Source organism: Molothrus ater, chromosome 1 (assembly GCF_012460135.2).
Source record: "Molothrus ater isolate BHLD 08-10-18 breed brown headed cowbird chromosome 1, BPBGC_Mater_1.1, whole genome shotgun sequence".
Lineage (NCBI taxonomy): Eukaryota > Metazoa > Chordata > Aves > Passeriformes > Icteridae > Molothrus > Molothrus ater.
In genome coordinates, this window is record NC_050478.2 from 133,897,460 (window position 1) to 133,923,061 (window position 25,602).

A 25,602-nucleotide genomic window follows, 5' to 3' on the forward strand; every position below is an offset into this window, starting at 1 on the left:
ATACTCCAGTTTGGAGTTTTATGACCCATTTCTTTCTCTCATGCCTTTACTTTTTGCAATCACTGTGCAAAAATATGGCCTTCAAAATAGTTCGATTGACAGGGAAAGCTATGAAGCAATTACCTGTTTGTGGATTAGGAGAGCTCATCTCCTAATGATCTGAGAATTGCAATTAGTGAGATTGCCCTGGAAGTACAGTGAGAAAAACTTTCCAGACTTCCTGCTCAAGTGTATGAAGTCTGTCTCACATACAGTTAAAGATGGACAGATGTCACATGCAGATTAAGATGGACAGTAGCTCTATTGCATCCTGTTTCAAGGGGGAGGATCTCCTTCCTCATGTGAAGAAGTAATCTGGTTGATGTGATTGAATTGACACAAACAGACTCCGTTGAAGCCGCTCCAATGTGTATCAGATCTGAGGAGCAGCACTGTGAGATCTGTGCATGTCAAGGTAGCAGATGTGCTGCAGTCATCATGGTTGCAACATGCAGAACATATTTGGCTTTCCAAAGCCAATGTTTTCTTGGCGTCTTCTTGCTGGTCAGCAGTGTCCAAGAGTGATACACAAAGTGCAGCCCAATACTTCTGAGCTCCACAAAAGCTGTGAGAGTGTTTGCATCAGGGCACATCAAATCTTACCCACCAAACACCTTTAAAAAGACTTTAGCAGTTCTTAAGCAGTAGAAATTCTTTCTGAAGGAGATGTACTGACTGTTCTATTCTCAGGTGAGTTTTTCTGCTATCACTTTGAGAATGTCCAGGTTTTCTGGCTGAAGACCTACTGGTCCAACAGCTCTTGTAGACTGCTGACGTTTTGGATTGTTACTAAATTCAAGCTAATAGTTTGAATAGCAGAGTATCAATGAACAAGATTTTCCAAGATTCTTCAGAAAGGTTGTATTTACAGTTCTAAAAAGCAGCTGGAGAATTTCTGAGGTGAAAGGACAAGACATGCAATATATAGGGGCCTTCTGCAAGAAAGTCAAGACTAGGTCCCTTGCTGCCCAGACTGCAATCTGCTAGGGGCTCAAGCAACCCTGGTGGCATAGCTGAGAGCACTCTTTTGTTCATGTTTTGTGATTTAGGGCTCTTCAAATCCAGTTTCCCAGACAGCTGAATTAACCAGCTCTGATACTTATTTTTTAATTTAGTATTTAAGAGTTGTGGGTCCCTTTCAACTCAGAATATTCTAGGATTCCAACTTGAGGGTGCCTAGCAGTGATATAGTTTGGTTTGTAATCCAGTTTCTGCTGCTGTCCAGTTGATGAAAAGCCTACACATTAGCATAACTGAGCTTCTGCTATTTTAATACAAAGTTAGGCTTGCATTAAAAAGCCTAGACAGACAAACCCCCCATGGCTTTAATTGTAACACCAAATTCATGTGACAAGTCCTATTCATTATTCTGAGGCTTCCTTCCATTTTAATTTATTTTTGTTACGATTTTCACCTCAAGACATTAGAGGAAATATGCTTGCTGGCTTACTGGTTTGGCCTTCTGTTACTGAAGTTTCTGAGGTAGATGATAAAGGACATAATTACATGACAATAAATTTCAATTTCCAAAAAATTACATCAGTATCTGCCTTATCCCTGGAGCTAGTGCATTAATTTCACCTGGTATTTCCTTTATGGTATAGAGCATACTGTTGTAGGCTAGCCCCATTAGGCAGTTAAGCCCCAGGCAGCCACTCACACACTCCCCAGGAGGATGGGAAAATCATAGAATCAGAAAAGAGAAGGATGGAAAGCTCAAGGGTGGAGGCATTTTTATAGGTGAGCCAAAGGCTGTGAGCACAAGCAAGGGCAATCAACTTTGCATCCTGCAGTTCAGAAATTTTGCTGCATGCTCTATTTTCACTGGGCAGCTTGTGCTCTCTGGTTTCAACCATTCAGTTTCTGGGAGAGCTTGTTTGGTGCTGCTTTTCTTTAGGTTAAAAAAAGTTCAGTAAATCCAGGAAGATATCTAAGGTTTCTTTCATCTGCCATACTACAGTCTGCAAGTATACCTACCTTTTGACAAAGTTCTGCTCTTCACCTTAAAAATACGTCTCGACATTTAACTTCAGATCTTGTTTCTTACATTTTTTGTGTGTAACTGAGTTTGAGGGTTTGTTTGGGATGGTTTTTTTTTTTTTGTAACAATATTTTTATTCACTCTGCTTACAGGAAGGAGATGCACACAATATATAAACTAAATAAACTTTTTATTAGCAAGGCTCTTAACATACAGTCTTGCATTCAGCAGCTTAGCTGACGAAAACAGTTTAAAGCGGATTGAATCGCTCTAGGTACTACTAAAACTGTGGATAGGTGCTGTATCCCTGCATAAAAACCTGTTTAATTTTCAGTTTAATTCACACCAATTTCAGCTGACTTCCCATTTTCTACATCAGCTGGGGAAGCCACAGGTTTGGTTTTTTTGGAGACTACCAAGATACTTGTACTGTTGAAGTGTGATTTCTATTTCTGTCCATTCACATCTCTGAGTCTGTCCTGTTTTCTCCTACCCTTAACTCCCCCATCTTCTCCCAGAGTGGTGGCGGTTGTGCGTCAGGGCTGGCCTCTCCTTTGTCATTGCACCCGTTCCTATATGTGGAAACTGTGTTTGCAGTCAGCTCGAGCTCCTCCATCCAGCCACCTCCCCATCACCTTCCTCTGAAATGCCAAGTCCCTTCCTTGCCTTCATTCTGATGTGTCATAGGCTCTATTCCACGTTAAACCCTAACTGAGACAGTAGCTGAAGCTTCTACTGTAGACCTACCTCTAACCCACTCCCCATCTTGCTCAGTCCATGTCATACAAATGATTTCTCAGTCCTGTCTCTCCCCCATAAAACTGGAGGGAGTCTTGCACCTTCTTCTCTTGCTCTTTTCCCTTTCTTGAATCAATGGTCAGTCACATTTGGCCACATCTGGTTTGAGTCACAAATTCCCAAACTGATTTTTGCTTGATTTTCAAATTCCAATTGGGTTGATGTTTTTCTGGTATCTCCTTAGAATTCAAGCCAAATGTGCCAAAAAAATGAACCCTCTTCCTTACCATTATTCCTCCCTCTTTCTCTTGCAGTCTTTGATCACCATCATCACATTCCAGTGAGATAGTTACAAAAATGCTACACAATATCAGATATTTCTGACTAGCAACTCTCTCTACCACTTGCTTTAGCGCTCTGCCCCTACTGCTCTGCTGCAGCTTTTACTACTGGAATCTATCAGTCATTAGTTTCAGTACCAGATCCATGCAAAACACCTTCTCCCTCATTCTGAACACTGCAGCTCTCTGAATGCCTTTTCCTCTGCAGCTTGATCTTTCATTTGACTTGGGTTCCCTACTTTTCAAAATCAAGATAATTGACTTCTAGGTGATACTATTTTAATTTTTTTGCCTTCAGTCTGTAATCAGTTTTCACACATTAAGATAAAACAAGCCTAGCATGCAAATCACAGGAATATTTATCACCTAATCAAAAGAGAGGTTTTGCTCACAAGTTGCTTACAGAAAATGTTCTGTATGTGTTTACATTGCTCATCTTAAAAAGAAGTATGATGCAAGCCTACTCCAGCAAAAGATGAAAACTGGCACTGCCACACATAAATTATATTTACACATATCTCCAAGTCCAGGTGCATTGGGTGTGAGCAAACATAGGTAGATGAATACAGTCCTTTATGTAATTTCAAACTGGAATTCCAACATACAACCAGCATAGCAGGTCTAACAGAAATGGCCAAGGTCAGAGTATTGACTCAGTTAATTGTGCCAGGGAGATGTAAGGTAGCAGGATCAGTTCTCAAACAATAGCTCACTGTTCACACAGCAGCTGGTCCTAGCATCCAAACCAATGAGAAATATTTGTATATCTAGTTAAAGGACAACCTAAAAAATGCCAGGATTCTATGGTATTTTGTGAATACATAGCAAACCTAGTTGTTAATTTTCTTTATGCTAGCATGTAAGTCTACAGAGGGTGTCTAGGGACAGTTTATTGAAGCATCCACTGTAGGCTGGTACTTACTGCCAGTGATCTCAGAATAAAGAGAGGGAGGAGGAAGGTGCAAATTAGAGTTACTTAAGTCTTCAAAACAAGTTGTTTCCTGGTTTTGATGACTACTGATTACACCTAGGTTTTAAGAGTTGATTTATGATGGCCTGAAAGTACAAAATTATGAGTTAGAAAATTACCTAACATGCAGACAGGTATAATATGAACCCAAGTTCAAGGTATGTTTGAGCTGAAATGTTCTAGTGTCTGTAGACAAAACTATCTTTAAAACAGCACTTAGATTCACTATAGCTACTAAATAACACTAGAAATGCTTTTCCCCTTGCCTGTAATCCTTGTTCCTTACACCAAATTCATCCTTGACCACACAATTCTCCATGTAATTCAAGCTTCAAAAATAAATTAAACTGAAACTCCCAGTGTACCATATTCCCAAAAACACAGTTTCAGAAAAAGAGCTGTTTATAATTCCTTACTTCAGGTTTGTACCCCTAATGCCCCTAAATGTCACAAAGCCCTTCTTTTTCTGTCAAAGATGCTTCAGTTTTCATTCTTTTGCTAAGTAAAATCAACTGTTATAGTTATTTCAAACAAAACTTTTCTTTCAGGCTGGGCAAGGAGAAATGGAGAAAATATTTATACAACAAACTCTCACATCTATTGAATGCTCCTGTCTTGCTCCCACTTTAAAATAAGAACCGAAAAATTATGACAGAACATTGTTATTGTATGGTTCTAATGGATTATCTAAATTAAGATGTAACAGTATAAACCTTTTGGCATTTTTGGTTCCCTTATTTACTCAAAATTAAATCATTACTGTATTGACAGTGATAAAATCAGCTGCCCTTAAAGCACATGTGTGCTACCTCTTCCTGCTTAGAAAGGTCTGGGAGCACTGTCAGGATCCTGCTATTACAAGAAGATGCTTGCTTCTCAGAAGTAGAAAATATGGTAGCAGGTAACAAAGCCTTATCTCTTGGCAGCCCACGTCGCTGATCCGGTCCTACAGCTTTTTCAGCAAAGTCAAGTTCTCACACACGTTACAAATCCCAGCCAGCTGTTGGAGGAGCAGCTCCCATGCAGGGCTCATTTCACAGCCCCACATCTCCCCCAGGAGGGTGGGACACCCCCACTATTGGCACTTCAACACCTGTACATCTGCACTTCATACTGCACATGTTCCTCACTGCTTTCCTCCCATCATCCCTCACTTGTCATCACTTGTCAGCTGTGAAGACTCACTACAAGTTTGCAAATTTTACTCCCTTTGTTCTCTTTTAAGAACATTTGGCCTAAAAATGGCCTTTGCTTTCAACTGGGTATGCAGGTCAGGCCTCTCTCAAAGTTGAAGTTTTAGTTTGATTTCCTCCAGCTTTGAGTAAATACTCTCGACTTCTGGCTCTAGCTTTCTTTTCAGTTCTTGAGCTGTGAGAGAAAGAAGCTATAGCCACCTCCTTCTACAAAATGAGTATTTTTCATTATGCAAACATCACTCTATGAAATTATTAAAAAGAAGTTGCCTACATCCACCAGGCCAGAAGTAAAATACAAGACTGCCCCAAGCGCTGAGGACAAGGGACCTGGAGCTGTGGCATACACTTTGGTGTCCCTTTCTCAGTGCATAACCACTGGGGAGCCGTACTCTTTTCATGCAGTCACTGGCAAGCTCAGGCTTCTAGTCCAAGAAAGCACTTTGCTGAGAGAGAGAAGAATCCAGTGGTGTTGTCACCGCTCTCTCTGGATTACTTGCAGAAAGGATTCCTGTGTTTACTCACTTGGGTGAAACTTAGGCTTACTCCTGTGTGGAAAAAGTTTTAAGTACAATTCAGTCAGAAGATGTACTGGAAAGAGTCAGGTTGTTAGCAAAATCTAGTAGGAGAAATCTTACTCCCAGTTCAGCATCTGGACACTACTTGAAATACTCTTAGCAATAATTTAACTAGAAGACACATTCACAGCATTAAGAACCAAATCCAAGTGTAAAAGCTGTTTTGCCACTAGCCTATTAGAAAATACACAGTATGGGTTAACACAGCTTTAAAAATTCTGTAAATCCAAATTAACTTACTTCAGCTAAAAATTATGTTCTTCCTGTCTGCATTTTCATGATAAATCTTCAGTACGAAGTACCCTTTCAAAATACACAATGTTTAAAAGTTTATTGTTCTCAATGAAAGAAGAGCTGAAAGAAAGTCTCCCTTCTGTAAATTATTATATTACACAAGAAATTCAAATGTTTGGGCTTTTTTTTAATCTGAGAAACAAGGTGTTTCCCCAAAAGACAACTATTAAGTGCCAACATCTAATTCACAATAAATGCAGTAGGTAAAACTATCTTAAGGTAAAGCCCAAACTTCTCTATCACCTAGTTCCTCAAAATACTAAATAGGAGAGAAACAGAAATTTCTCTCAAAATCAGAAAAGCAAGAATTAAAAAGTCTAGCTACAACTTGAAATCTAGCAATTCCTAGAAGACACAAGATGATCTTTTAGCAAACTTAGGTTGAAAAAAGTATTTTTACACTGGCTTAATAAACATGACCACTGAGTTTTCTCTGCCCAGCTATGGGGTCTCACAGGCAACTTTTTATCTCAAAAATACTGGCATGATTGATGGAAAAAAAAAACAAAACAATTTAACCTCAAGGTGCTGTAAGACTGCAGTGAAAGATTAGGTCAAAGATCTCTGCTACAAAATTGTCACTACAACACACAGAGCTTGTGAGTAGCTGCAGCAGCTGAAGCTCAAAAAGGGGCTGAAGGTTTTTTCCCCATTTTGCAAAATAACTGCTAAGTAAATCTCTTTTTTTTGCTGGCATTTTAAATGTCTCCTGTGATTTATGAAAAAGCAGTAACATGCCACGTGTTGTATTTGGACATTAATATTGACACAAAACTGCAGGAATTTAGTCACAGTGCAAATGTATTCCCAATAACTAAACTGCAATAAAATTCTATAATCAAGTATTTAGCACTTATAACAGTTAAAATTATTAGGTATCACAGGTTTAGAATTGGTTTCTATATACAGAGTTTCTTCCAGAGAAAGCGAATTGTAGAATTGCAATTAAAATATGAAGAAAACAAGCTTAGACTTTAGTGGAATTAAAATCAGCTCAATATCAGTATAAAAAAGTACCTTAACTAGTACTGACAATGCATGGCTAAAGCCAACCATGTGGGCAATGCAGAAATTGATAGAAATGCTCCTTATTTTGTGTTTATGCTGTTACGTGGCTCTAGACTAAAATTTATTATTAGTAGTAGCATAATTTAATAAATTATTTTGGACTTCCACTGAAAATAGTAACTTTAATCCTTGTATCCTTTACCTTTTCAACTTCTATGTCCAAATCCTGAGTAACTTACTCAGATGCATAAAGATCTGCAGTAGCTACAGAACCCTGTAATTCAGTAGGCACAGAAAACAGGCATTTATTGAATATAGCTATCTAGCATTTATGAAAGTTAAGACAGTTGGGAAACCAGCAACCACTAGCAGTTTCACAAAGCCTAACTTCCTTTTTAAAATCTGCTGAAGTTCAATATGGAGATTTTTAATCACGCAAACAGAATACTTGAAACTAACATGACATTCTTTAACAAAAAAAACTCCCAAACAGAAAAATAACACCTTTTCCATCATATTGGACCCGAATGAAAACATTTGGTAAAGAAACAGTTAAGACCAATCACTTTTGTCTATTGAGAGTTCTGGGAATTCACTTTCCTAACTTAACCTCATGACAGTAAATAACCTCATGACAGTAAATACGAGTGTGTTTAGTTGAACTAACTACTGTAAAACCCAGCAAATGATATCTAGGTCTTACATTATGGAGCGGAAAGATGGAACTTGGATTCAGAGGTAGGTACAAGTTAAGTCTTTGTCTTTCATTAAAAGCTTTAAGATTTAAAGGAACTATTGCATGTTTGTTTTGAAATTGGTTTGTTTTTTAGGTGGCTGTAAGACACAAGCCTTTCTTAAGTTTCAAAAACTGCAGGCTAAAATATTTTACTATCATGTGCTGCTCTAGAAAAAAAAAAACCAGAACCCACTTTTGGTCAAATGGGAGAATATCTATCACCCACCCCACCTTCATCAGCCAAGTAATCCCATTCAGTCTTCCTGATCTTGGAAGCAAAAACCCCTTAATTTTCTCATGTAACTAATTTTTCAGTAGTACACTAGATATTCATGATATTGACACTGTAATAAGAGCACTTACATCAGTACTTTATTGTTTATGTTAATGCGTATTCTCAGAAATGTACATGTCACTGTAGGGGAACATCTCATGTTAGTCTTTGTGCACTCACCCAAGTCTAGGCATAGTGTGAAGAAACATTAATGGATTGTGTCAAATCATTAAAGAGTAAATGGGAATGCTTATTCTTTTATTCCAATTACCAGGATAATTTAAAACTCTTGAGGAATACTTCTTGCTTACAGAAGTCCTTCTTATAGTAGAAACCATTTTACTAAGTGCTCATTCCAAGTATTACTGTGGCAAATAAATAAAATCCTTGTTTCAAGCAGAGGGCTCTAAATTTGCTTTGGGACAAAGAATCACTTTGTACAAACAAGCTTTCTGCTTTTAGAAGTTATTTCAATTGCATGGTAAGAGTATTCTTGTCACATTTGACACTAAAATGTAAAACCACTCTGGTAGGCATTGCCTTTCACAAACGAAGTTTGCTCTTGTAGTTGAGCAAGAGATGACAGACAGGCAGGCCAATATAAGTTAGTCTCATTTTCTGTTTATCTGGAAGCAGTTCCAGTTGAGATCAGTTGAAATAGCAGATCAATTTTTTTGTATTTTTAAAGACTGAAGTATCGTAATATCCTTTACCAAGCAATACAAGCGCAGGTTACTTGTACACAACAGAAATGTGACTGCTATCAACTTTTGCTGCCAGTGAGTTTTCTGTTAAGACTACATCTGTAACCCTGGATGTGAGAGTTTCTAATGTCTTGTTTATGGTACCCCCTCACCTCCTCCATCCCCACTTTCAATCAATTCATGTTTCTTCTTTTGTCTTATTGCCAAGCATCGTGCAATGCCCAGTGCACCTCCTTTTAAAAACCGTACAAAGTTGTCTCCCACCAGAGGCCCTAAAGCAAAGAGGTTGGCTTCTTTAGTGCATTCGTAAGTGTACGGATCAATCTCTATAGGATTCCCCTTGCATGTGATGGGCTGATTAGAGTGATGACCTATGCTATGTCCTTGGTCCTTTAAAAAGAAAAGATTTGGGTGAGAACCTATCAGAACTAAGGCTACAGAAAACTTCAAAATTTTCTTCAGTCCGGAGGCACTCTGAAGAACACATTTCATCTCAGGCTTGAAGGAAAGTACATTGTGTTCAGGGAAACTAGTGTAAGCAGAATGTTGGTTAGAGTCCATGGTATGAGACTGAGTACACATCATGTGATAGACCTTATGGTATTCAGGGTAAAGCTTTTTAGGTAACTGTTTGAAAATTAGGCTTGTATCGGTAACTCTTCTACGAAACACATGGACCACGGGGATGTTGTTGTTATAGGCACATAGTACTGCATCAGCTGCTGTTAGTCCAGCACCCACAATCAACACAGGGTCTGCCTTCCCACGTAACTTTCCTTTGCTGATTGCGGCTCCGAAGTCAGACATGGAATGGAGGACAAAAGGAAAGTCTTCTCCTTCAACTTGCAGTCGGCCAGGAGAATCAAAGGTTCCAGTTGCAAGAGCCACATTCTCAGCAAAGAGGCAGAAGGGCACATGAGAGCCATCTGTTGCTCGCTGATAACCTCTGACTTCCCAGTTTCTCTTATGAAGTGATTTCTGTCCATCTTCCATTTCCAAATGCTGTGTTGAAATATCTTCATTTTGGTGACTCCTACCTTCATCATCCTTTTCTCGGTAAAGCCTGGACACTGATGTTATGTAAACATTGTCTCTAAAATTCTTTTGGAGGCCCATGACTTTAACATAGTGTTTATAATAACAAGCTATTTCCTCTGGCATTACTCGATCACTCTTTATATTTCTGAAAGAAAATTGAATGATTCTGGTTAATAAATTGACCTTATTGGTAATTTGAATATCAGATATGATATACCACATGGCAGGTCAAGTTTATGAGGACTGAATCTGCTCAGTGTAAATGACTCTGAGTTCAGCATCTTTAAAGGCATTTGATTTATTTGTTCTCGTTTCCTGATACACAAGACCAGCTAACTTTTTAAACACAGTTTTAAGTGCTTATGCAATGTAAATTGCTATGGTGATTAAGAAATTAGGTGTAACAAAGCTCTGGAGTACCCCAGCAGCTCCATATGGAAGTATTTCACAAAGTTTAACATCACAACTATAAACAATACAGTACTGGCTAAACTTGTACCCAATGAGAATACACTTACTTACAATCTAATAATTAAATGTCATAGTTAAGTGCTAATTTTGAAACTCTAGGTTCAATATGTTACTGGAACCAAGTATTCATTATACTTTACAAAAGACCTCTCCCTTGGGTACAGTTAATTTCACTAAGTATCAAATGAAGTAGTTCCATGTCACATGAATGAGCAAAGCAAACATGACACAGAGTGTTAATGCAACTATGTAAACAGGATTGTGAGGTTCAAGTGTTCAATAAAAAACATTTATGCACTGCAACCCTGCTATTACATCTGTGCTTTTCTCATGATTATTGCAGTCTCATTTATAAGAAAAATAGCTGACAGTGTAATTATTTGGAACAGTTGCATGAATTTTGCTACTTCTTTAGAAGTAAGCTCTAGGAAAAGGGCAAAATAAACTGTAGTGAACATCAGGATTGCCACTAAATTACACTTAAAATCATATTTACAAGGCTACTCATTTTCTTAGACTAACAATATAATAGCACATGTTCTTTTAAATGCTCAGGTTACTACTCTGGAAATCCTCTGAGATATTTATAGGAAGAGAATAATGTGACAGTGTGACACCTCTTGCAAGGAAACTTAGGAAACTATTCTACATAACTAGAATTTTACATTATCATCAATCCTGTTAAATAAGCTTGTTTAATTGTAGTATAACAGGTCAGCATTCCTGGTTTTAGCATTGTTGAAAACTATAATACATAGCTTCAGATAATAAGCAGCTTATGGGATTTTAGTTAGACAAGGAGGCAAGATTGCTGTGGTTATCTAAGAAAAGGATTAAAGAACAAAGCTACAGTTTCCTCACTTCAAGGGTTGTCCTGAAATGAATAAGTCTGCCCTTAAAGACATATGCTTGAGTAACTGTACTTCTTCTTTTCCCATACATGGTACAAAACCAACTTCCTTTAATTTTGCTAGAACAAAGTAAAAAAAAAATTAAAATTTTAGAAAAAGCTTATGTAGAGTGTTCCTAGGTTCATCTGCTGACACAGACCTTTATGAACTGAAGTAAAACTGGTGAGCTTGCACAAGATTAACTTTTCTTCTCAAGTTTTTTCAAGAAACTTATTTCCACAAATTAACACAGAAATACTGAATCATTTTCTTAAAATTAAAATTCATAGATTTCAGATACTGCAGCTTTGCCTGTAAAAGCAAATGCTGAAATATTTAACTTCCTGAATTGCAAGCAAGCTGGTGTGCGCAGCAACTTCAGCTGCATTAGTGTTGAAAGAGGAACTTGCAGTACCTCCTTCAGTGGATTTGAAATTCCTTCCTCATCTTCCCTCACCTCTGATCGGAACTGCTTTCAGCAAGTGCCTCTTTCTGAAATGCTGCTGGAACACACTGCTGCCTGTACGTTTGCGTTCAGTGCACTCACCAGCAACTATTCTGCCTGACCATTGTCCAGTTTTTTTCCATCAGAATACACACAGCAGAAGAATTTCCAGTGCCATCAAGCAATTTAATAAACTAAACAAGAAGCCCTCCTCTGAACAGTGAAGTCCGAATATTTTCCAGTAATCTGGATTTTTATAGCCATTAGGATTCCCAAGTAGATTCTGCAGTATCTTTACCTGCGTTTGCTGGCTGCCCACTCCTTAAAGCTGAGGCCAGGCAATTCCATCCAGTCTCCAAAACTGATGGTTAGCATGGAGCCCTCCATGGACTATGGAGAAAATATGAAGATGCGCGATCAGACACATTTCAAATTCAAATTTCAATTCAAATGTAAAATGTAAATTTTAAAAAAAATATTCAAATGTAGAAACCAGTGAAGCTCTTCTCATTGTACTCATTTAGAGCAACAAAATACCAGAATACAACATAAAACCAGGACATTAAATGAAGAACTAAGAACTATTTCTGTGTTACACTTAGATAATAAGCAACCACATGAGCTAATAAAGGTGAAGAGACAGCATACGAAAAGAAAACTAAAAGCAAGTTATTTGAGATGCAAAAGAGGAAGGAAACACAAAACATGTGAAAGCAGCATCATATAAAGACACCAAAATTTAAGATTGTGTATAAAAGCACGTGGAAACAATGCAGACAAGAAAAAAAAGTTATAGAAAATACTCTTCATTATAATTCATTAAATGCGAACTAACAAAAAACCTGGTAATATAAGACAGCACTCATGGTCACAAACACCCAAGTAAAAGGCAACTTCTTCCTTCCTTTCTCATATCCCCCACTTACTTGGGCTTTGCTAAGGAGCAGCTGAAACTGCAATTGGCACTACCATCTAAAACAGCCCTAGAGTAAGGCAGTAAGAAAAATCCCAAACCACGGAGTTATCAAGTTACTCTAGGAGTGAGATGAAACTTTAACTCACATGCCAGGCCCCGCCAGGTGGTCCTTTTCCAAGCACTATGTGGGGAATGTAATTATGCTGTTCCAACTTCCAGTGCAGAACAGGTGGGTAGTCATAGCCAAAGTCAGCGTCTGGGTGAAGCAAGGTATCAAAAAGCACTGCAACTGGGTTTGAGGAGCGTCCTTCCAGGCCTTCTGACAGGTACTCCAGATCCTGAAGGATGACAAATTTTAAACTTTTCATGTCCATCATGCTACTCTGATGTGCAGAAGTTGGATTGCAACAGAAAACACAGTTCAAATTGCATTTTAGGTAAAGGTATTTAATGTAGACATTCAATCAAAACACTTTTCAGAAATAACTGCTATGATTCAGTTCTTTGTAACTCTGAATAGTACATCTCACTCATTTTAAAATTACATGTTAATAACAGTAATTCTGGGGCAAGTCAGTATTTGCAGAACAAAGAAGTATGTGGACAAACAGAGATCAGAGCAACTTAGTAACATCTATATTTATATACAGCAGACTTCTTTTAACAAAGGACTGCTAATATTTCTAGGAGCCCCATTTTGATAAAGCAAAATTGGAATCTAAAAACATTAAGCTTTAAACATCGAGTAGAAAAGGCTCTTTTGACAGCTCTTAGCTTGTTCCAACATTAACTGTATTATATCTTAAAATAATGAAGATAAAATTAGCATTACTTTTAAAAAGTAAAACTAGGATTATTTGACACACCAGTTAACATTGAGAAAAATTTCTAGAACTTTGTAAAGTTCACATTTCAGATCTATTAACCAGTCTTGTTCTAATAATTGCAAAAATTATACAATAGCAAATATTTAAAGAGAAAATAGAGATTTGAAGAAAGAACTGGACATAAAACCAATTTTGGCTGACAAAGTCAGTACAGCTTAGCCTCCTAATTAGTCAAAATATTAGGGGGTTGGGAGAAGATGAAGTACATGAAACATCTGTAGCCAAAACTTAGGCAACTTACTCTCCTGCAAAAGAAAAAGCCCTTGAGACCTAGGGTAAACATCACATGCAAATAGCGCAGCAGTGAAACAAAAACACCCTCCATAATCCAAAGCCAAACAAACTCCTATTTACTCTCTACAAATATAAATCCATGTTTGTATTTCAAATAAATTAGTCACAAAGGCAATACAGTGATAACATTATCAGTAATCCATCAGAAGTACAATGAGGTGACTGGAAAACAGTGTTAAGATGGCAAACCAATGGACAAGTGGAAAGAAAAATGCTGGAGAAGATTTAACTAATCAAATCAGACAGAAAAATTGGACGTGTACATGGGTACAACAACAACAGGACAAGAGCAACTGTCAATACAACACAAATACTGAAAGATGCATGCTGTTCCAAAAAGATAAATGGATTGTGTTTATAGAGGATATATGTGCCCAATACAACTAAAAATGAAATCTTAGTAAGAATTGTAGTATTTAAGAATATTTTAACTTGAGCTATGTGTACTTTATGTATGTTAGTAGCACGTGTTCCTCAGTGATAATGCCCAAACATCCCAGGACATGACAACTGGAATTCCTGCATCAGTCACAGACCAAGTCACGCTTTAGACACTCCCAGCAAGTAGTAAGAACACAACAAAAAGCAGTAAAACCAAAAGACACCACAAACTAAAAGCCTTTAAGAGCCACAAACAACACTACACAGCCCAGGTTTGGATCTAATGGCCATGAGTTGACTCTATTTAAATTAACAGAATAACAAAATAACTTATTAATGCACTATTGCTTGCAGTAGGAAAAGAGCTAGACAAGAAGGCAACCAAAGCTTACTTGGTCAACAATGGAAAGATGTCGAGCTTCTTCTAATTTTGTATGCAGAATGGGGTTTGGGTGTATAGCTTCAGGAGACAAATATGGCCTGTACCCAGAGAGCAGGTAAGAAAGGCAAATTCCTGAAGGTCCATTTCCTATTAAAGAAAAAATTTCCTGCTTTAGTAAAAATGTTTATAATCTACAGTTTGTTAATCACTAAATATAAAGCAACAAAATAATACTGAAGTAGTATAATGCTAGACTGCCTTGATTTCAAAGCAGCTTATAAACTTTGCAGTAAAATAGAGTTTTATAGAATTTTATAGGACCATCCTCCAAATACACAGAGCAAAGTTTTTTTCAGTTAAAGAGAAACAAATGTATAACTTTTACACCAGGAAGCAAAATGCATATAAAGAAGTTCCCTAATTTACTATGTCAAACTCACTACTGGGTGAAAATGGCCTGACAGATAATGGTCTGCCTGTCAGTCACAGTGATAGCTGAATATTATTGCCATCTTACAACTTTGCATTCTCACAGGCACTGTACAACACAGAGCAGAAAGACAATCTGGATTATATTCTCTTCAGGTCTGTCCATAAAATAAAGGGAAGACAAGCAGAAAGTTTAAGACTGAAAGTCAGAATAGAAGTTACAGACACTGCAAAACAGCAACATAAAAGCTAAGTGACCACAGACCTCCTCTGGGTAAGTGGTAGAGAACATGAAACTCATGTAAGTCCACATTCACTGTTCAGCAAGAGTATCAAGTCAAACACCTTAACCACTTTGTAGCATTTTTAATTTGTATATGTGTATTGCTGCAATTTTAATAGACAATTATTTTAAAAATATTATTAAAAGTATGAGATAGATAGGACCAAAACATTACCATAAGGTAAACCTTTCTATTTATTTGACAGTATTAAACAAAGTAGGGGACCATATTTATCACATGCAAATACAGAAGTAACATTCATTTTGCAAATTCAGACATCAAAAGTTACAGAAAGTGAAATCAGAAAGTATGTGCTATGATACAAACTTTAAATATGTGGCTACGTGTTGTTATTTCTATAGCTCCTCTTACTCATTAACTGAATGAAAAGCACAGTGTTCTCCTAATGAGCCACTTGTCAGTACTTTGTCTTTGTTTGGACACATGGTATTTAGCACACATTGCGAATTCTGGGTTTAAGTTACTAATTCATTCATATTTTAATATAGCAGGCATTGTTCAATATTTATTCTTACTTCATCTCTTGATGTCAAGAATTCACAGGTCATTTACTTTTCCCCATCACCTTTGCACACACAATTTTAACAATCCCATTTCTCCAATGCCTGTCTCTTCTCCCTTTCCTTATTCCTCTGTCCTAAATCCCCCATTACTTCACTGAGGGCCTGTTCATTCCCAGTTTCTTCATATGCTGGATCTCTTTTTCCTCTTTCACCAGGCTGTACTCACCTGGTCCCCAGTGGCAGAATATCCCATACTTTATTACAATGCTGTGCATAGACTGGTCACAGCCAGAGGCTACAGGAAATCATCTAAAGAATCTAAAGACAGTGAAAAAGTTCTTCCTTACTCTCACACTGTTCTGCCCTCCCACAAACAGATCAACATAAGATAGCTGGATGTGATTCAGTCCAGGAATTTAAAGCTTAAAGAAGATGCAAGCACCTACTGTCACCCATTTGCCATGAGATAGATGTGAGAGAGAACTGTAGCAATACAGAGAAACTATCCATAACAAAATCAAATTAATTGATGAAAACACTTTAATCATAGTGGTTCACAAGCATTTCCACGGCTGAGTAAATTCTTAACTGTTTTTAGAATTATAACTTGAATGCAGTAAAGAATTTTTTAATGTTTTTACAATTGCACAGCTAGCTTTATTTTCCCACTGGCATATAAAAAAAGCTCATCCACAATGGAAAGAGGAAAATGTGTGCCATAGCCAAAGATGCCATGCTAAAGAGCATTCCTACTGGATTAGGCTAAAAGAAGGAAATGGTTAACAAATGTCACCCAAACAAAACTGGCAAGGGCCAAGGAAATTACTGAGGATGGGATGGATGGGTTATGTCCAGGGCTTAAAGGGATCACTTCACAGGGATCCATCCTCACACCACTGCCAACTTCAACCAGCCTCACTTCTTTCTGAATGGAAATTTGTTGAGGTCAAGTCCAGCAGTGTGCCCTGATGGCCAAGGGCATCCTAATCTGTATCAGGAGCATTGTGGCCAGCAGGAGCAGAGAGGTCATTCTTCCCCTGTACTCGGCACTGGTGAGGCTGTTCCTTGAGTGCTGTGTCCAGTTCTGGCCTCTCAGTTTGGGAAGGAGTTTGAGACACTTGAGCACGTCCAGAGAAGAGCAATGAGGCTGCTGAGGGGCTTGGAACACAAGCCCTGTGAGGGAGCTGGGGCTGTTTGGCCTGGAGAAAAGGAGACTCAGGGGTCACCTTATCACTCTCTACAACTCCCTGAAAGGTGGCTGTAGTCAGGTGAGGGTTGGTCTTTTTCACCAGGCAGCAACTGACAGAACCAGAGGACAGAGTCTAAAGCTGCACCAAGGGAAATTTATATTGGATACTACGGAAAAGTGATGTTATGGAAAGAGTGATAAAGTACTGGAATGGCCAGCCCAGGGAAGTGGTGGAGTCACCCTCCCTGGATGTGTTTAAAAAAAGACTGGATGTGGCACTCAGTGCCATGGTTTAGTTGAGGTGTTGGGGCATGGGTTGGACTCAATGATCTTGAAGGTCTCTTCCAAACTAGTCATTCTGTGATGTTAAGGTGAATTACTGTCACTGAGCTCCCTGAACTTTTCTTGGACCATCCAGAGAGCTGATCCAAACCTAGCTCCTATTCTTTAAGCAGACTGAATCCAAGGGAAAGGAAATCCCTTGAGGATATGCTGTTAAGAACACACAGAGTGAATGTTCAGCTGCAAGGTCTGCAATTAGACTTGCTATGGTTTTCTCAGAAAATTCTTGGGAAAAAGAGAAAAAAATCTTTTTGAAATGACAAATTTTGTTTTTTATTTACACATGGTGCCTCTGATAAGACCTCTGACTGCAATTAGGAGATACTACTATTACACAAACTTTAGTTGTACAATGATATAATCAGAAACCTCATGACCCTGTTCATTTAAGAAGCAGTTAGAAGTTTGTTTGAACATCAGCAAAATCTTCTCTTGATCAACAGCAAACTGTAGTACAATCACCTTTACATTATGTGTCTAAATTTAAAGCAAATATTCAACTTCAGGTATCATAACAGCCTTGTTATTTGGCTAGGAAGTGACAACATTCCACATAGTAATGATCAAAACTGGTGCAGAAGATGAAAATGTTTAGCACTGAATATGTTCTAAACTTGAGAGTTTCAGCATGAAATTGTTGAACCCTGATGGAATGTATCTGTTTCTTCCCAACACAGGTACTGCACAGAAGTTATTAAACCAGTAGAGAGTGTGTTCATACATGGGGGGGCAGGGGGGATGACAACTATTTTCATACTCCTCTACTCCATTATCAAATCATTTTAGATCCCTTTGAAGGCTCTTCAGTGATAATACGCTGTCAGTGGAGAAGATCAGCTTGCAAGGTGTCTCAAATATATCTGTGAAGAAGCATTTGGATGATGGAGAAGTCGTCAAGGCAGCTGTATTTGGTGTCAGCACCTAGAAAGGTGCTCTAGACAAACTAAGTATTGAGCACAGGTATTTGCATAACGCACATTTGCAAAACTAAACAGTGGAAACTGAATCATAAACCATATGACAAACCTATGCTAAGGCTGACAAAATGCCAGGGCACCGTTCTCTTTGACTGTCATGCAGAATTCATCAAGTGATTCACGTCTGTCACACACACGTCAGTCTGCTCCATGAGCACTATTTTAAACTATCATAAAGAGAGCTTTGAGAACAGGCACTGTGCAAACAGGAGTCTTTGAAAGTTATGGAGACACCGTGAAACACAATTATATTGCAACATCAATCTCCAAAATCTTCGCTTGTTTACAGGTAGGTACTTGCTCTAGTCCTAACAGCTTTGGACTAGATTATTGAAAACCTTCTTTACTTCAAATCTTTTCTTTATCTCCTCATGAAGTCATGGCAAGAATGAGCTGGTGACCAGCTGTTGTTGAAAAACCTTGGCCCAATACACATTACGCTGGCACTCCCAATTAAGTTGTGTACCCATGGAGCCTCCTCCCTCTGTTACCCTGTCATTTCATAAGTACAAGCCCTTAAGTGTTCAATCAAGACTACAATTTATTATTTTAAACTAGCCGAATTGAGCTGGATTCATTTTGGAAAAGACAGGAGAATATTTAGATATTAGTGATGGATGCAACAGAGAAAAAGGCAAATAATGAGAGGTTAGCACCTAACCAACACAGAGCACACATTATGCTTTTCACTCTTCCACATGAGCCCACAGATTTCTACTGGTGTACCACTGACAACCTCCATGCATACAGAAATAGACATATCACATTAATCAAATCCTATGTTATCAACACTAGAATCAATACAGTTCTTCTGTTAATACTCCCATATCTGCTGCTAAATAACACAGCTGATTTTTTCAAAGCACAATTCAAATTCAAATATACTCCAACAAGTCCCTTAACATAATATAATGCTACTGTTGTTAATTATAACAACTGTATTACTCTAATAAAGATCTTCACTGTAAGGGTTCTAAGCATAAGTTATTTATTGATAAATTATTTCATGCAGCAGGTCAATAAAGGCAATGTCAGTGAATCTTTAAAAAGGGAAAAAACTCACCTATTATTACTACAGGCAGGGTAAGAAGGGAGTCCCCAGGCAGAACAGTTTCTTCAATTAAAGGCATTCTTTTAATCTTCCTCCCAAGGCTGTCACCAAAGTACTGAACAAAGGAATTCAAAAGCTGTCCTTCAGTTTCAGTGCCGCTGTAAGCTCTAATTAAGAAGGACAGATGGGAGAAAACTAAATTGAAACAGTGAACTGTTGTCAGAACAGTCTCTTCAAAAATAGTCACTTTTGATGTTTTACTTTAAAAGCTACGAAACTGGTGAAATTGAGACCAAAACAGATATGTTTTATCCAATCTACACAATTTTACTCTTCAGCACAGCTTTTCTAACAGAAAATTTTTTAAAACTACTTACTCCTAGCAAGTCTACAGAAGGATAACAAAAAAGCACAGATGGCTCTGCAGAAGTGCAGATTTCTAATCTCAGTTTATACAAAGCCAAAGTATAGCCACAAGCATTATTTTGATCCCACACACAGTAGAACTCATTCCTCATTATCCTTATCAAATCAGGAGATACACAGTGCCTAGCCAATTAACAACATTAAGGCCAGACAAAGCCTGAAGGAGCAGCTAAGGTACAACAGCAGCGTTCATATCCCTTCCTGCTGGCTGAGCAGCACACAGGACTTCACCTCAACAAATTTCCATTCAGAGAGAAGTGAGGCTGGTTAAAGTTGGCAGTGGTGTGAGGATGGATCCTTGTGAAGTGATCCCTTTAAGCCCTAGACATAACCTATCCTACCACTATTAAAAGTTTTTACAGAAAGAATTGCCATGTAGTCAGGTCAGCTCCTACACAGCAGACTGCTTTCACCACAGGCCATTTTTCTAGATTTTTCAGTTCCTTCTCTGAAAAATACACCTAAGTTTCTCTTGTAACTCTTCACCATGTAGATGTGCTTCTAGAATACAAAGACTTGTTTTATAATGTTTTCTATTTAATTATTTAGGAGTCCTTTCTGAAACCTTTCCAGGTCATTGAAGCAGCACACAAACTATCAGTCTAGCTAGAAAGACGGAGTCAAATTAAAACTGTCTGTTACTGCAGTTATTTTGTCAGGTCTTTTGTAAAGCAAGGACAACCAATTTTTAATCAAAAATATCTGTAACAACAAGGGGCTATTTTTTTAGAAAAATTTCTAACAAATTTCTCTTTATAAACATGGTAATTATCAATAATAAATAAAAGTACTCTTATCTATTTCCTAAGACTTTGCATATCTTAAAGCTATTCTAGCATTTCAGCAATTATTTTCTACACAGGATCAAAACTGTAAGACGCTGATCCAATTCCCAGGGCCTTCAAGAAGCCAGTGCCATGTACTGCCTCAACTCCCACAGCACCCAAGATTCTGTTTCAAAAGCCCTTCCTCAGTGGGGAAGTCTGAAGTAAACTGGAGACAGAGCCGTGCAGTAACAACAGCAGTAGCACAATCTGTAACACATCTCTCTGATGGCATTGTTAAAAAGGGTGGGGAGGTATTCTGAGGTGGCATTTATTTTGGAAAGTACTTGATATCACTATTCCCTGCAGTACAACAGAAAAAAAAAGCAAAAAAAAAAGCAAATTACTTGCTTACTGTTTGATTACAGCTGCACATTAGCTCTTGCAGACACCTAACATCCAAACAGCATGAGTTAGATGAAGACAAGGAGTCAGAGAGGGGATATCTAATTATCATACTGATTTTTTCACCTCTGCTTTTAGAAAGGAGCAGGTAGACTGTTTTATTTTCCGGCCTTTGCTCAAAGTTGACAAAGGCCATACTACCTATGTTTTGCAAAAGACAGGCTTAAGGGGAGCACACATGCTTTAGTGTGGCTTTACTATACTTGCTGTGCTTGATGTATCATAAAACCAAAAGAAACATTTCAAAACTTCTTTTAAGAGATATATGCACAATGCTATAGGCTACAGAAGAATCTTTTAAGAATAAAAATGTTGCTTCAATGCATCTTAGTGTATGACAGATTACCAAACTGGTGATTTTGCACAGGAACATCTGCATACAATGTGCAGTTTCTTGTTCTTTGCACCGGAATACCTGCACACAAAATGCAGTGCACACAAAGGAGTGTTGTCAGCAGCATGTTCTTCCTTTGCAAGAACATCATACCAGAACCTAGCAAGATCTGAAGTTAGGGCCCACACCTTCCTAACCTCTGAGCAGCACTGAAAGCCACCAAGTACCAGCAGTTTGTATCTTGATAAAACTCAGGGTAGACAGCTTTGCAGTGGTGGGGACTTGGCACAATCATCTACGGCTCTAGTCCTGCAGACGTGCAAGTGGGCACAAGATGAGTCAGGTCCAACACCAGAGCCTAATTTATCTTATACTGATCACTCAACCTGGGGAATTACATTCTGTCACTCAGATTCTAAACATATGTAAAAATGTGCCTTCACGGTTTTGCTTTTTTTTTTTTTTTAACCCATTAAGAGAAAAAACACAACATACACATAACAGTTTTTCTCCCATTTGAAAAAGCTAATAATAATAATTTGATAACAACTCGTAATTTGTTGCAGGTTATTAAAATAAACGGTACCTTTTCCAGGTAGCTGTTTTGAAAGATGCTAGAATACACTGCGTACTTTCAGGAAAAAAAAAAAAAGAAATAAAGAAACGGACTGTGGTGGGCGGTTAACAGAAAACTCGTTATATAAAAGGAATCTGAATTTGGTCTCAACCTGACCCTTCGAGAAGAGAATTCACCACTGCCAGACTGTTGGATTTCGTTCAGGTACGCGGGCGGAGCGGAGCCCCTGGGGGCCGGCATCCCGGGCGTTGCAGCGCTGCGAGCCGCGGAGCGACACCGAGCATCAGCGGCCGCGGGCTGCCCCCGGCCCGGCTGCGCCTCGGCGCTGCCCAAGGTCACGGCGCGCCCGCCCGGGCCCCGCCGTCGCCATCCCTTCCTCGGCGGGGCCGTGCGGGGCCGGCAGAGCCGCGCTCGCCGCCGCAGCCCCGCGGAGGCCGCAGCCCCGCCGGTGTCCCCGTCCTGCCCGCGCCGCCGCCGCCCGCCGCCCCGCGGCCCGGCTCCGCGCCGCCCCACCGCCCCCCGCCGCCGCCTCACCTGAAGTGACCGGCCAGGGAGCAGCGGCAGCACCACACGGGCATGGGGAGCGCCGGCGGGGCCCAGCGATGAGGCTGCGGGGGGACACCGCACGCCGGCTCCCGCTCCGCCTCCTGCCGCCGCCACAGAGGGACCCGCGCCGCGCGGTCCCTCCTCCTCCTCCTCCCCGCTCACATGCGGCACCGGGTCACACGCGGGAGGAGGAGCCGCCGCCAGCACCGGCAAGGAGGAGGGACGAGCGGGGTGAGCAGAAAGGACGAGAGGAGCGGAGGGGAGGGGAGCGGGGAGGAGAGGAGAGTGCCGCTTCCCTCTGCCGCCGCTGCCGCGGCCCCGCGGCCCCGCTCCCGCAGGGGGATGCGAGCTGCGCCGCCTCCCCCGGGGAGGGCGGGCAGCCCCGGTCCGGCTCGGGCAGCCCCGGCCCCGCTCGGGCAGCCCCGGCCCGGCTCCGGCAGCCCCGGCCCGGCTCGGGCAGCCCCGGCCCGGCACGGGCAGCCCCCGCCCGGCACGGGCAGCCCCCGCCCGGCTCCGGCAGCCCCGGCCCGGCTCCGGCAGCCCCGGCCCGGCTCGGGCAGCCCCGGCCCGGCTCGGGCAGCCCCGGCCCGTCACGGGGAGCCCCGGCCCGGCTCCGGCAGCCCCAGCCCGGCTCGGGCAGCCCCGGCCCGGCACGGGCAGCCCCCGCCCGGCACGGGCAGCCCCCGCCCGGCACGGGCAGCCCCCGCCCGGCACGGGCTCAGGGTCGGCGGAAGGCGGCGCAGCGGTGCGAGGCAGCCCCGCGGCCCCGTGAGGGGGCTGCCGTGCCTGAGGGGACTCACACCTCAGGGAGGATCCCGGCCCGCAGCGTCCGCCTCTTCCCCATCGGGTTTCGAGAGAGACGCGCATGAAGAAGTTGACAGAAATCAAACAATTAAAAAAATTACGACGCACCTTATGACTGACAGCCCCCTATTCGGGACAATGCTTCATATATGATCAGTTAATAGCTTCGAATGTGTCTTATCATAAATATTTTGCAGGAGTGCGTATCTGGGGAGAAAGCATTCCTTCCCTAGTCACACCCATCTCAGTGACTGGGGTTGGCAGGAGCTCAGGAGGTCATCCAGGCCAAGCCCCTGCCCAGATAGGGCTAGCCTGAGCCAGCTGCCCAAAACCAAGGCCAGATGAGTTTTGAGTATCTCCAAGGATGGAAAATTCATGACCTCCCGGAGCAACCTGCTGAGGTGTTTGACCACTGTGACAGTGAAAACGTGCTTCCTTATGTTCACGTGGATTTTCTTGTCTTTTAGTTTGTGCCCATTGACTCGCATCCTTTCCCAGGGAACCACTGAGTTCCCTCCCATTTTCTGATTAGATCTCTATTCCCTGCCATTTATGGATTAAGGATCCCTCCAACCTATCTCTTCCACAGGCTAAACAGTCCCAGCTTTCCGAGCCTCTGCTCATGTAGTCAGTCTGCTGTCTGAGACATCAAAATGTCTTACACTGCTTTTCTCTCTCAAGGTCTACCAAACAATGAGAGTGAATGACAATAAATCTCTGACTGTTAATTAAACAACTATAGCCTTCTGCACAGAGTTAAATGTCACAATTAGATATTTCTTCAGTGTGAATCTGTTCTGTAAATCCACAATACCAATATCCTACAAAGCTGTGGACTTGCTGTGTCTGAAGTAGCTGTTGGCAGCTGACAGTCCCAGTTCACCTCGAGGTTGTTCATTCAACACTGTCATGTCTATAGCCAGAGAATATTTACTGTTTAATAGTCATTATTGACTATTAAATGGAATATTTACTATTTAATAGTCATTATGTCTGGTTCCAGTACAAAGGATGACTTTATTAGATATGAGCTCTGTAAAAGCTTAAGGTAAAAGAACACAGGAGCTGAGCTGTACCACAGAGGAAATACAAAATAGTGATATAAAATCTGTATTTTGAAAGGATGAAACCTATTCAGTTAAACACATTGTTCTTCAAGTGCAGCATCAGGTCTAATATGTCTTTAGACCAGAATTAACAACATGAAGCTGCATTTAGCTTGCTTTGTCCTCAAAAAATACTGCCTTTAATCCAGGAAACTATATGAATGATTTGTTTTTGACCATATAACTCATACTATTTGAATAGTCATACTGTTTTATTAAAGTTGTGTTCTGCTTTTCAATGAGTTGCAGAAAACTACCGCAGAACTTGAAAAAATACTATTTTTTTATTCCACATAAAAGTTTGCTCATAGTCAGGACAACCTCCTCCCAGATACAGAACTCCGTGTCTTCAGGACCTCACATTTCAAGGAAACTAGCTGTAACCAAGCAAAAGCTTTTGGGGTTTCACCAGTTACTTGGTGGAAGCATCAGATGACATTGACTTCAAAATCAATGTATTAAGGATGTATTTGGCTTTAAGTACCACCCTTATTTCCTCCCATAAACAAATCTGGCTATCTAGAATATAACACAGAACCTCAGCTATACTGGTCCTATTATTAGTTTGTGCTATCTTTATGTATATACACTTGAGAAGGAAAGCAAACACATCTGTGTCCATGTCTAAGATCAGGATATGTCTTCCCCCAGCATGCTTTCACATTTAAAATTAAAAGATTATATTGGACCTTATGTTTCTGAGATAAAGAGGTAGTTTGGAAAAAGTACTAGTGAGGTCTCCCTGAAAATTATGTTCTACATGGATGTCCTGATTTTCAATGAATTATGTTTCTCACAGAAGTAAAATTTTCTGTTCCCTTTAAATTCTACATGTTAACTTGGATTTTTCAAATGTCTTAGTTTTGTGGTTGGAATTCATTTAAATTCCATGTCTCAGAATAAAATGTATTTTCTTTAGATGTACCTTTGTATTAGTTCTTTTCACTAAGGTTGGAACAAGTGGGAAGAGAGTAAAATATATCAAGCCACAGCAAACATTTCCTCACATTTTAAAGGGATCTGTTTTGCCTTTTGAGTTCATTTTTGTAAAAAGATTTGGGTAGCTATTGGCTGTTAGCTTCATTCCAATCTTTACATTTTAAATCATGCTAGCCAATTAGCTAATTTAAATCTCCTTTCTTTTGCTAACACTCACTATACTAATTTACGTAATAAAATTGTACATTTGTTCAAGAATATTCTTTTTTCAAAATCAATTTCATT

General features: G+C 40.0%; 1 protein-coding gene across 1 annotated transcript; it reads right to left on the minus strand.

Annotated features, from left to right (window-relative positions):
- Positions 1-2,193: 2,193 nt before the first annotated feature.
- On the minus strand, positions 2,194-22,621 carry OSGIN2 (oxidative stress induced growth inhibitor family member 2). Its single transcript, XM_036406019.2, has 6 exons — positions 22,457-22,621; positions 19,369-19,523; positions 14,571-14,707; positions 12,763-12,954; positions 11,999-12,090; positions 2,194-10,039 (listed from the first exon to the last, which is right to left on the minus strand). The coding sequence occupies exons 1-6, from the start codon at positions 22,498-22,500 to the stop codon at positions 8,992-8,994; spliced, it is 1,668 nt and encodes a 555-aa protein (XP_036261912.1). The 5' UTR covers positions 22,501-22,621; the 3' UTR covers positions 2,194-8,991.
- Between the last annotated feature and the right edge of the window lie 2,981 nt (positions 22,622-25,602).